This window comes from Antechinus flavipes, chromosome 5 (genome assembly GCF_016432865.1).
Source record: "Antechinus flavipes isolate AdamAnt ecotype Samford, QLD, Australia chromosome 5, AdamAnt_v2, whole genome shotgun sequence".
Taxonomy (NCBI): domain Eukaryota; kingdom Metazoa; phylum Chordata; class Mammalia; order Dasyuromorphia; family Dasyuridae; genus Antechinus; species Antechinus flavipes.
In genome coordinates, this window is record NC_067402.1 from 288264497 (window position 1) to 288276747 (window position 12251).

Sequence of the window (12251 nt, forward strand, 5' to 3'; positions counted from 1 at the left end):
TCAGCAAACGTCAGATAATACAGAGCTAGAAATAGGTTGTAGAAATGAGAGGTGAATGTCTAATTGTGGCAAAATGCTCCCCCCTTTAGAAGATTTTCCTTGGCTGCAGGTGTCTGAGAAGAATCAGAATTCCCCCCCTGCCAAAGGGAGCACACGGCCTGCAGGGCTTTACAGGGTCAAGGGCATGTGCCTGGGAAGTGACAGACACATTTCTGTACATAAGGAGGCCAGACAGTGGGCCAAAGGACTGAAATCAAGAAAAACTTGCTCCTTTCAGCAAATGTTTAACTCAGCAACAGCAACATTGCCCCTTCTGAACAACACGCCATTGAGTTCTTTTTTGTATTTTCAAACATTTCACTGATGCTCTCTCTTTCTTTTTTTTTTCCTCCATCGCTTCTCTGGGGGAAATCACATTATTCTTCCCAGACCCTCGAGTAATTGTCATTTTTCTTATTTGCCATCCTGACGAATGTGATATGGAACTTCATTTGCCTCAATTTTGACTTCACTTACTAGTAATTAGGAGCATTTTTAAAATTTGGTTATTGGTGACTTGGATTGCTTCCCTTGAAAACTGTCTATAGTCCCTGTTCATTTCTCTATTGAGGAAAATAATGTTCTCATATACTTGTATTAATTCCTGAAAAATCTTGGACATCAGACCTGTGGAATTCTAAAAAGACCTCAAGAAAGACCCCTGATGTATTGGAGGTCTCCAGGGCTTTATGGGAAGATCCCGTCAACTTGGATAATCAATCAGGAAGACTTTCCCTCTGTCCTGAGGGAAGCCCCTCAAGAGATCCTAGGGCTATGAAAATGTTAGAGAATGGTAGGAAGCAGATGGCCGGCAGTTTTGTTAAGGGCAGAGTTATGCATGTTGAGCCCTCTGGGTGTTGTGGAGAAAGCTATGCCCATCAGAGCAGCCAAGATGTAAGAGGAGACGGGCAGGTGTCGGGGCTTTTCTCTTTGCGGAAAGGGCAGGAGCACAGAGGACAGGATGCTGGTCTTCGGTCGCCTCCCACTGTGGAAGCCTGATCTCTCACCTGGATTTGTTTTGCTGTAGCTCAGTGTGAGGAGAAATCTAAATAGGAAAGGCTAGTTTTACACTTGGTTGTTGGAGGTAAAGGACAGTCAGAAGCTGTGAAAGCCAGCCCAAGGGGGTTGAACGCCTGCCCCCATCGCAAGGGTGGCAGAGAAAACCCACCCGCCCCCAGAGGGGGCACCAGAAGGCCTCCAGGAACAGCCTTAGTCCAGAGATGCCCCTGTCGGGGCTGGAGGCAGTGCAGTTCTTGGGGGCTCCCCTGACCCAGATGCCTCTGGGAATCCAGGGCCAGCTCGGCTTCTGTGGCGGCAGCCCAGACTGAACTCTGGTCTTGGGATGGCTGGAGCTTCAGCTTCTTTGTCCTTTCATCCACAGTCTGTAGAGAAAGTCTTCTCTCTTTCCAAAATCTGTTGGAATCACTTGGAGGTGATGGGCCACTGTCCCACACTGGTTCCAGGGGACTCCTGTGAGCATCGTCTTCTGTGGTTCTGAGGTTTTACACAGCCGCAGGTGTGGTAGGCAGGGGATGGACGAAAGCACAAGTGTGAAAGGCAAGAAGCATATGGACGACAGGAAACGTTTGCCTCGGCAGCAAGCCTCGTCCTTGGTTTCAAGGTCTGTCCTTTCTTGGATGTGTCCGTGCTCACCGCTCTTGCCTCCTTCCCTGTCTCCTACTAGGTTTCTGCCTCCGTGCTCAAGCAGTTTCCTAACAGTGGCCTGAACCCGGGTCTTTTCAACCTGGGGCCTCAGCTGTCTCCCCAACAGATCGCGATGCTGAGCCAGCTTCCACAGATTCCCCAGTTTCAGTTGGTAAGGAGGGTCCCTGGCACTGCATTGCTTCTGAGACACTTGTGGGCCCGACTTCTCAGATTTGGGGTTTGTCCCCAGGGACTGGTGATGTGACTTGGTATCTCTAATAGGCTCGGTTTCTTTTCTGGGGGAGGGGGGCAGTGTATGTGTGGGGGAGAGAGGGAGGGAAAGACGGATGGTGATGGTGCTATATTTCAAGTAGGCTATGTTTCCTTTCCTCTGTTTATGGGATGGGGATTTAATGTGATCTAACAAGGATAATCATTTGTGGGGAGTGGGACAGAGTTCTGTCCTATGTATTTCTGTGAATGACAGGGCATTGGGGGTACAGCCCCTGCCTCATTCTTCTCCCATCTGGAACGAGAAAGAGGAATAGAATTTGGTCACTCCCACGGGCGTCTCCCGTAGGTGGGACGCTTGGCTTCCGAGCTCTCTTGGCTCTGGTCTTTGTTGCCGGGGCGATGGCACCCACAGGGTGTCCACCTGCCCCACATGCAGCTTTTCTTCTCTGCTCCCCCACAGGCCTGTCAGCTTCTCCTACAGCAGCAGCAGCAGCAGCAGCAGCTGCTCCAGAACCAGAGGAAGATCTCCCAGGCAGTACGTCAGCAGCACGAGCAGCAGGTGAGCCGGGCGGGCGGGGGGTGCCTTGGGCGATGGTCTGGCCCGAGGGGCCGGCCCCCACACGGCCGGACCCAGGGCTCAGCCGCTTCTATCCCTGCAGATCGCTCGGATGATGAGCGCCTTGCAGCAACAGCAGCAGCAGCAGCAGCGGCCACCCAGCATGAAGCATTCGCCATCTCACCCTGTCGGACCCAAGCCGCATCTGGACAACCTAGTCCCCGGCGCCCTGAACGTGGGGCTCCCTGATCTTCAAAGCAAAGGGCAGATTCCTGGCTACGGTTCTGGTGAGGAGCGAGACCGCAGCCACCCTGATGTGGGGGGAAGGAAGAGGCACCGGGAGGAGGAGGGAGAAGGAAGCCACAGCCTGGGGGTCAGGGTGGCCACAGGAGGAGGAGGAGGAGGAGGACGCAGCCCGGGGATGGGGGGCCCCTCACAGGCTTGCACAGGGAGCTAAAAGGGCCTGCAGAGGCCATCCAAGCCACCCATCCCTACTGTACAGAGGAGACAAATGTGGTCTCGGTTTCAAAGAAAGCAGACCAAGGAATATTCATGCAGGCCAGACTAAAAGAGAGCTTTCTGGTGAAAGTAAATCTTGGGCTGGGGCCTCAGCAGGAACAGGATATAGGGAAACAGAGGTGGGGGACAGTCTTCCAGATGGAATCCACAGAGACTTCTAGGTGGGCAGTGACTGATGGGCAGGAGGAAGAGAAGCCCACCGGCTGGAGCCTCAGCCTCTTCTTGTTCTGTCTTTCTGTGGGCATTTGCAGGTGATATACTCACACACACATGAATGAGCAGATAGATGGTATCAAGAGAGAGATAGAGGGAAAGGGGAGAAGGGGGGTGAAGAGGGAGAGAGCCAGAGAGGGGAAGAGACAGAGTGGGACGGGAGAAGGGGGAGGAAGAGAAATGTCTCGCATTTCCTTCCCACTTTTGTTTGAGGCTTCATTTTCAAAGGTGACAATCGGAGGCTGCTGTGGTTCCCCCAAGGTCATTAGTTCTCCGAGTTCCGTTTTCTGTCATCCATAGAAAGATCTCTGTTCGCAGTGTTAGGGTTTTGTCCATTAGTCAGATGCTACCCACCGGTCTCTGCTGTTTGCTGTTTGCCCTGATTGGTGTCTGCAGCACAGACCACACTGTGCCTCCAATCTTCAGAGCAGCCTCTCCACATGAAGGTTTCCCAATCACATGTCGAAATGAGACCGAAAATGGCCAAAGAGGCTTTACACAGCTTTTCATTGTGGTTTTCCTGCTTGCTAGTGAGAGTGGGAAAGCTAAATTTTGCATCAGTTTCCTATATAGCGATAAGAACCATTGAGTGTGGAGTGTGTGGTGATGAAGCCACTTGGAGAATGACCTCTGATACTTCGTTCCCCTTGGCTTATTTCTTTATCTTTCCAGGAGTATCTTTTAGTAAATTTGAAACTTATAAGAATTTGGTCAGAGTTGATTTAGGGGTTTTTGTTTTTAGGTTTTGGCTCAAGTGGCATGGATTATGGCATGGTTGGAGGGAAGGAAGCTGGGACAGAATCTCGCTTTAAACAGTGGACTTCTATGATGGAAGGCCTGCCCTCGGTAGCTACACAAGATGCCAGTATGCACAAAAACGGTAAGAGTCTTCTCCCTCTCTTAGGTTAGTTTAAAAAGTCAGCTTAAGAACTGGGAAAGGCCATCGGTCCTGTCTTTTTATTGATGAGCAGTTTTTTAATTTCCCAAAGTCGTAATGATTACCAGTGTTGGAAGGGTGTACTGAATCAGGTCATTGATGGAATATTATACATGGAGGGTGGTCCTCATTGGGGGTATACATTGAGGTCCCTTCCACTCCTAGGAAAGCATCCGTCAACTTGGATAATCAATCAGGAAGACTTAGAGACTGACCAACAAGTTCTGAGCCACCTGCTAGTTGGGGTCAAGAGCCTGGATTTTCAAAGGCTGGGCTTCTTTTGAGGTATAGGAGGATTGTAAACGGCATTTATGAGGCGCATGGTTGGCATCTCAGTGATATTTATCTTTTTCTTTTTTTTTTCCCGCTAGTTCCATTTCAACCCTAAAGATAAAATTACTATGAATATCAATATGTTTTATAAATTATGAAGCACTATGTAAATGTGAGCTATGATTATTTACACAGTCGCTTCTTTAAAACTTCTTTTTATTCATAAGCTACATGAATCAGAGCATCGACATAATACAAGCATTGCAGCCTTGCCTCTCCATAATTTGCTATACAAGCCTCTTAAACTTTTCTCTAAAGCAGATGAAAGGTCTCAGAACAATCACTCAGCTCCTATTTCAGTTTTGTCTCACGGGCAGTAATTCAGTTGGACTCATCTCTTCATGAAAACTAAGTGTAAATAGGTGTTTGACTGTACTTTTTATTGATGTTCCTTTGCAGGCCTCGGCAGGCCTTAAGAGTTTATTCAATTCAAACCTTTGCATCTCCTTTGTTAAAACTTTGACTGATACGGATCCAGATTCTGTAATGTAGCTACATGAGGTTCTCTGCATACCCTCTCCAAGTGTCACCATTTATTTTTAGGGTGTCTCAGTATGATTTTTTCTTATTTTCCTAGAAGGTGGGACACCCAATGCCAAATACTAGTAGTAGCAGATTAGAGTGAGAGAGAGAGATTAATAATGCATCTGAATATGACGTTATCTTATGCATCAGCCTCTTGCCAAATCAGTTAATGCATCTCCTCATTCTTGTTGACAATCATAAAAGAGCTGTTGAGTTGTTGTATTTCACTCCTTCTTGTTCTTATAATGCCTTTGACCTCAGTTCCTGTCTGCCTCAGAAAAGGATGAGTGTCCAACAAAGTAACTGTGAAGGCAGGGCTTTTTAAAATGATAGCCATCATTATTAATCCCCAAAAGGCATAAGGCAAGTAGACGTGTGTTCTCCAAAAGCACACACACTGTCATGGAGGTGGAAGTCTAGTAAAGAGTCCAAAGGGAAGGGGGAGATTGCCTCTAGCTGGGAAGAGGACTTTCAGGGGCTCTTCTGCTTGTAACTGTCATTGTGTTAATTGTCCTGGAATATTATAGCACTTCCTAAGTAAAATCCATAATTACTCAAAAACTTTTGGTCATTGTTAATGAAAAAGAAACATAAACATCAGTTCAAACTGAGAAGCAGCAGGACAGACAGTTTATGGAGTTCATCTTTCAGTGTGTTTGTTTGTGACGGTGGAAGTGAGCAGTGATAGGGCCTAAAATTGAACAGATAGGAGTCTAAGAGCAAATGAGGTAGTGTCTGGTAAAGTATAAGTATACTGTTCTTTTTTAGGGACCTCAGCTTCTCCCTGAAACAAAGCCCTATTTTTTTTTTTAAATTCTTCCCACCCCAAGCAAGAAAAACAAAGTCCCTGTTAACAATCATATTGTCGAGCAAAACAAATTGCTACTTTGGCCATGTCCAAAGAAAGATAAATCTCATTTTGCAGTCCTTGTTCTTCACCTTTCTTTCAGTGTCCATATGGGGGGTGTAGGTAACATATTTCATTCTCTGGCCTCTGGAACTGTGTTTGGTCATCAGTATATGGTATTGATTGCAGTTCATAAGCTTGCCTTTCATTCTTGCTGTCATTGCATAAGTGGTTCTCGTTCTGCTCCCACATCAGGTCAGAAAGGTTCTCAGGTCTCTCTGAAACACTTTCCTTCATTTCTCGCAGGACCCCCCATCTTCCAGCATTTTTACATACCACAACTTATTCAGCCTTTTCCCAGTTGAGAAAGACCCCTCTTCAATATTATTCCAGTTTATTCCAAAGTTGTATGTAGGATTGTGACCCCCTTAAGGTTGAAGATCACACCAAGAATAGTGGAGAGCTGCCTGAGGAGTGAATGGGCTCAGCCACGAACAGGGATTCAAATAGAAATTCAAATGTCAAAAAGGTCTTCCAAAGAATGTAGGACTGGGATGGAAAAGATGGCCACATTGCTCTCAATGACATCTATCCTCTGCTCTCCTAATGGTGTCAGGGTGATCCCCACCAACAGTGGGATTTACTGTTTTTAGTTCTCTTGGGACAATATTTTGCATGATATCTGCTTCTTTGGAGCAGATAGAAAGCACCCATCTATTTTAGGCCTTCATATTAGTATTCATTGTTGACCAAAGGCCTAAAAACAGTATGATAGGGAAGACCTTTGCCATCTTTATCTAACTTATGCTTAATCTAACAGTGTAATCGTATCCTTATGCAGTGTATAGATACTTTTTTATGAAGTGGGACTTTGAGGTGTTGGGGGTGACTAGAGGGAATAGGGAAGAAATGGAGTTTGTTTGGGTTCGGGGTTTTTTTTGGGGGGGAAGGGGGATTAGCATTTTCCTTTCTAGAGATCTAGAATGCTTCCAAGACTATACCATTCTCTTTATTTGAAAGGAGCTATCATTTGATCCATCTGGAATCCCTCTCATGTCAATTGTAACCCACCATTGTCTTCTGATTCTGTACTACTCTTGACCAGATCTTCCCATGATTCATTTAACATGTGAGAGACTTTTGGTATGGTTCTTTTACCTGGGCATTCCTATAGGTCTCCCCTTCATTCTGGCCACTTGACTGATCAATGTCCTTTCTAGTCATTATTTCTCAGTTGACATCTTTTCATGCTGTTTTTCTTGCCTGAGAAGTTAAAGGAAGGATCCAAATTTAAATGCCCTTCATTCTCATCTTCTGGCTTCTCAGACTTCTTCAAATCTCAGCAAAAATCCCCCCTTCTGCAAGAAATCTTTGCTGGTCTAATGTAACCTCAGCATCTTCTCTTAGATACTCCACTCTAATTTATCTCACATATATATTGTGTTTGCAGAGTTGTTTTCATGTCTCTCCCATATTAGATTCTCAAGGGCGGCCACCGGCTTCTGTTTTCCTTTGTGTCCTCAGCACTTAGTATAGATACTGGAACTACAGAGAATAGGAACGTAATGAATTTTTGCCATTGACTTATATAGCCTGCAGCACAGCAAATAGTTGCTTGGGGGACCCTTTAAACCAGTTTTTTCTAGTCCAACAGAGCCCGGGATTTTATCATCCACAACCACTAAAGAGCAGTCAGTGATAACAGAGCCTCCGGTCCCCTGGGAGGAGGGCCCTTCTCTCACAGTTGGAAGCCCCCAGGTTGTGAAAGCGATTTGCTTGAAAATGTGATAGAAATGAGAAGGGGCTCGTGCTTTTTTTTCTCCTGGTCTCCAGGATCTTTTCTAAACTGTTGGTATTCTTCCACCTTTCATCTTCCTTGAGGCGCCAGTCTATCACGACTTGCCTCTACAGGGGCCTCCTCCGGGCAGCCGTGGCCTTTTCCCACCTCCTCATCCAAATGATAGGGTTATTTCTCCTACCTCATGTGGCACGTTGGGTACTACCAGGTTAGTTGGGCACCTCCTCTACAAGGAGTCCCGGCTTGTAAGATTGTCCCCACCTGGTCTTGTGTTGCAGGCGGGCACATGTCAGGGTTCTGCCTTGCTGCCTTAGCCTGAAAAACATGGACTTGCCTCTGGTTGTCTCCGTGGCGACCTCTGCGGAGCTTGCATGCGCTGCAGCCTCTGTGCCCTGGGCGATGGTTGGAGAGGCGTGGTTATGGCCCATCTGGCCCAGGGCCGCCTGCAGGACCAGGAAGGGCCCCTCCCTGCCGTGAGGAGTGAGGGCCGATGGTGGAGGCCAGCTGGTGGCAGTCTCACTGGTTCTGTCTTGTGGCTCACTGGTTCAGAACCAGTTGCAAAAGAGCAATTTGACACTGTATAACATCCCTTTTACTTACTTTGTTTAAGAGAGCACGGGTAGATTAGAGGTCATTTAGAAAACCTTTATTGGCATTTTTGCCTCGAGCCATTTCTGTGTGTGAATTCTTGTCTCCTTCTGTTTTCCAGGCGCCATCGTACCCCCTGGAAAAACTCGAGGAGGATCGCCATACAACCAGTTTGATATCATCCCAGGCGACACGTTGGGGGGCCACACGGGGCCTGCTGGTGATAGTTGGTTACCTGCCAAATCTCCACCAACAAATAAAATTGGAAGTAAATCCAGCCATGCCAGTTGGCCTCCAGGTACGTCTTGGGACGCAGCCTTTGCTTATAAGCCGCGGGCCATGTGCCGCTGGATGAGGTTGCCACCCCTGGGCCTCTGACGTTCTGCTGGCTCAGACCCAGCCCAGGTCCCCTGTCCTGTCTCGTCTCTCGCTGACCTCCCTGGCGGGCAGCCCACCCCCTGCCTCGTAGCTCCTAGAGATAGGCCCACTTGTGCCTTGGGGCATGGGGTGAAGGATGAGGAGATGAGGTGGGGGTGGGAGGTGGCACGGAGACACTGAGTCAGAGCTCCTCAGGAACCTTCTGGCAGCCCCTTGACCTGCTTCCCATGTCTGTCCTAGAATTCCAACCCGGAGTGCCATGGAAAGGTATACAAAACATCGACCCTGAGTCTGACCCCTACGTGACCCCAGGAAGTGTGCTTGGGGGTCCAGCCACATCTCCCATTGTAGATACTGACCACCAACTTCTGCGGGACAACACCACAGGTAAGTGAAGGGGCAGGGGGCGGGCACGCTCTGCTCTTCGGGCGCAGGTGTGAGGCCCATGAAGGAGGCAGGAAGGTGGGCTCCTGGCGGTTGGCCTGCGGCCCTAACCCTTTGTTTCTCCCATTCTTCTCTTCCTCCTGGGTGCCCACAGGGTCTAATTCTTCCCTCAACACCTCGCTGCCTTCACCTGGTGCCTGGCCCTACAGTGCCTCTGACAACTCCTTTACCAACGTTCATAGCACTTCAGGTAAGGCTGAGCGGGGCCGGGACGCCAGCGGCCTCCCTTGGGACTTGCTGGGATGTTCCTTCTTGGTCCCGCTGTGTCCGTGGCTTTGGAACCGCACCCCCCCGCATGCTCGGGCTGACGGGTGCTGTGGGACAGAATGGGGTCTGGGGCGGGAGACCCGGCAGGGACGGCCGGGAGGACACGGTACTAGTCAGCACCTCCTGCCCACCCAGCCTGGGCTCCACAGCGGCGTTAGTCACTGCTCCCATCCGTCTGTCTTCCAGGCCCCAGAGAGAAGGGAACGGATGGGGCGATGTCACCTTTTCCTGTCAGCTGCGTAGGAGGGGCAGTGGGGGGTGGCTCCGTCCCTCAGCCACCCTGATTTCTGAAAGGCTCGAGGAAAGGAAGGATTAGTAGGTTTCTGTGAGCTTGTTAGGGGCGGAATCTGCCTTCCTGAGCTTTTTTCCTGTATGTAGAACCTGCTGGTTTTCTCCTTGGTTGGGCTTTCTTTACAGAGCCCTTCCATGGTGCTCTAGCTCCCTCCTTGGCCCCCCTGCCTACTAGAGTCAGACAGGACCTTGCCTGGGCCAGGAGGAGAGGAGAACAGCTTCTTGCCTTGTTTTGTGTCCCCAGGGCTTTGCACAGAATCCACTCCAGAGTAGGTGCTTAATAAATGGGGGTTGACTTGCAGCCCTTGTACCTCTCAGCATCAGGAACTTATGTGCTGACTGGAGCCTGCTACAAACGTTTTAAGTGCCCTGGCTTGGGTCCTACCCACCACATGGGGGTCCTTTGACTCTTCCCTGCTCGGCTGTCTGGTTCTCCACAGTGGCTGCTCCCAACCTACTCTCCCCTTCTCAGCTGCCTGCGTTACTGTCTCCTCCCCTTTCTTTCAGCAGAGGTCCTCGCCTCATATTCCACTGAGAAAAATGAGACCATCTATCACGAGGGCTTTCTCTTCCATTCTTTCATCTTAAGAGGGAAGAAATAACTGATTTCTTGCTAACACTAACCCTTCTGCAAGTTGGCTTGGGCCCAAACCCTTTTACTCATTCCCTCACCTTTATTTTCTTTTTAAAAAATGTTTGTTTTCCCCAGTTACATGTAAAACATCTTTTTTATTATACGTGTACATTCATCTTTTACATATTTCTATGTGAATCATGTTCAGAGAAAAAAATCAGAGCAAAAGCAAAAAACCACAAGGGAAAAAAAAGGGAAAAAAAAATTAAGCACAGCACATGTTGATTTACATCTCTCTAGATGTGGATGGCTTTTTCCATCTAATGTTTATTGGGATTGCCTTAGATTACTGAACCACTGAGAAGAACCAGTTCTATCATAAATCATCATACAATCTTGCTATCACTGTGTACAGTGTTTTCCTGGTTCTGCTTGTTTCACTCGGCATCAGTTCATGTAAATTTTTCCAGGGCATTTTAAATCAACCTGACTGGTCATCATTTTTCATAGAACAGTAATACTTCATTACTTTCATATGCCATAATTTATTCAGCCATTGCCCAAGCATGAGCATCTATTCATTTTCCAATTCTTTGTCACTTTTAAAAAGAGCTGTTGCTGTATTCCCTCTAATCTTAACTGCATTGGTTTTGTTTGTTCAAAACTTTTTAATTTAATGTAATCAGTTATCCAATTTGCATTTCATAATGTTTTCTAGTTCTTTCTATAAATTCCTTCCTCCTCCAAAGATTTGATAGGTAAACTATACTTTGTTCTAATTTGCTTATAGTACCACCCTTTATACTTAAATCATGTACCCATTTTGACCTTATTTTAGTATGGGGTGTGAAATACAGGTCTATGCTGAGTTTCTGGCATTATTTTCCAGTTTTTCCAGTAATTTTTGTCAAATAGTAAGTTCTTATCCCAGAAGCTGAAGTCTTTGGGGTTTATCAAACATTAGATTATTGTAGTCGTTGATGATTGTATTATATGTATCTAACCTATTCCACTGACCCACTGTTCTGTTTCTTAGCCAGTACCAGACGATTGCTGCTGTATAGTTTTAGAGTAATAGGCCACCATCCTTATCTTTTTTTTTTTAATTCATTGATTCCATTGATAGTCTAGACCTTTCTAGCTCTATAAAATAATTTTCTTTCCTTTTAACTTGCATAAATTCGCCTTCTCTCACTTGCATCCTTTCCTCTCCCCACCACTGAGTACTGAAGAGAAATAATACAGTAGGCACAAATCTGTATAGTCACACAAAACCTATTTCATATTGGCTGTGTAAAAAAACAGTGATATTGCATCGCGGCCTTTTTATCAGGTGTCGCCTTAATTTTCCACCTTTCATTATCCACCGGCATCTTTTTTTCTGCTCCACATCCTTTTGCTCAAACTTCTCAGACCTTTCTTCTGTCCTACTGTCTCCTCTGGCTACCATCTTAGCTCTTCTCCCTTTTGCAGCCAGATTCCTAGAAAAAGCTGCTTATCCCTGCCGTCCCTCCATCTGAAACACCAAAGAGCACTTTCTTGTTAAATCCAGTCAAACTTCCCCTTCACCTCTGCCACATCTGATGTTGAGCCCCCTCTCCTCCCTACTGATCCAGACATTCCCAGGCTCCTTTGTGAGTTCTTACTCCATGTCTTGCCTGTGGTGAACAGATGTCCCCCAGGACTGCCTGGACCCTCTGTCTCCCCTTAATGCACACATTCCCAGCATCTCTTCAGTTCTCGGGGCCTCAGATATTTTCCCCCAGGAACATGGCTCTGCTCTCATCTCTCTTTCAAGGCCAGCCCCATCCTCTCCAGCTGGATACCCAGAAACATGTCCACATCACTCATGCTTCCTCCCGAAGGCCTCTTTTCTCTCCAAGGCACCAGCTGCTTTCTGCTTCTTCAGACTCACAGCCCACAAGTCACCCTTGCTCAGCCCCTTTCTCATGCCCACTTGTGCGTTTTGCGTCTCTCTTGTGACTGCCCTCTTCCTCCTCCTGCCATGCCCATTTCTCTCCTGAACGATCTCTGTTTGGCATTTTAAGCCTTTCCCAGTCTAGA

At 47.4% G+C, this 12251-nt stretch overlaps 1 protein-coding gene across 6 annotated transcripts in view; it reads left to right on the forward strand.

The window, feature by feature from the left end:
• Window positions 1-12251, forward strand: part of TNRC6B (trinucleotide repeat containing adaptor 6B) — a 220184-nt gene that overhangs the window by 186100 nt on the left and 21833 nt on the right. For all 6 annotated transcript variants that reach the window (XM_051962078.1, XM_051962079.1, XM_051962077.1 and 3 more), the window contains 7 exons: window positions 1724-1855; window positions 2378-2476; window positions 2577-2760; window positions 3948-4085; window positions 8355-8531; window positions 8852-8998; window positions 9150-9245. In XM_051962078.1, the coding sequence (XP_051818038.1) occupies window positions 1724-1855; window positions 2378-2476; window positions 2577-2760; window positions 3948-4085; window positions 8355-8531; window positions 8852-8998; window positions 9150-9245 (973 nt within the window). The remainder of the gene's footprint in view (window positions 1-1723; window positions 1856-2377; window positions 2477-2576; window positions 2761-3947; window positions 4086-8354; window positions 8532-8851; window positions 8999-9149; window positions 9246-12251) is intronic.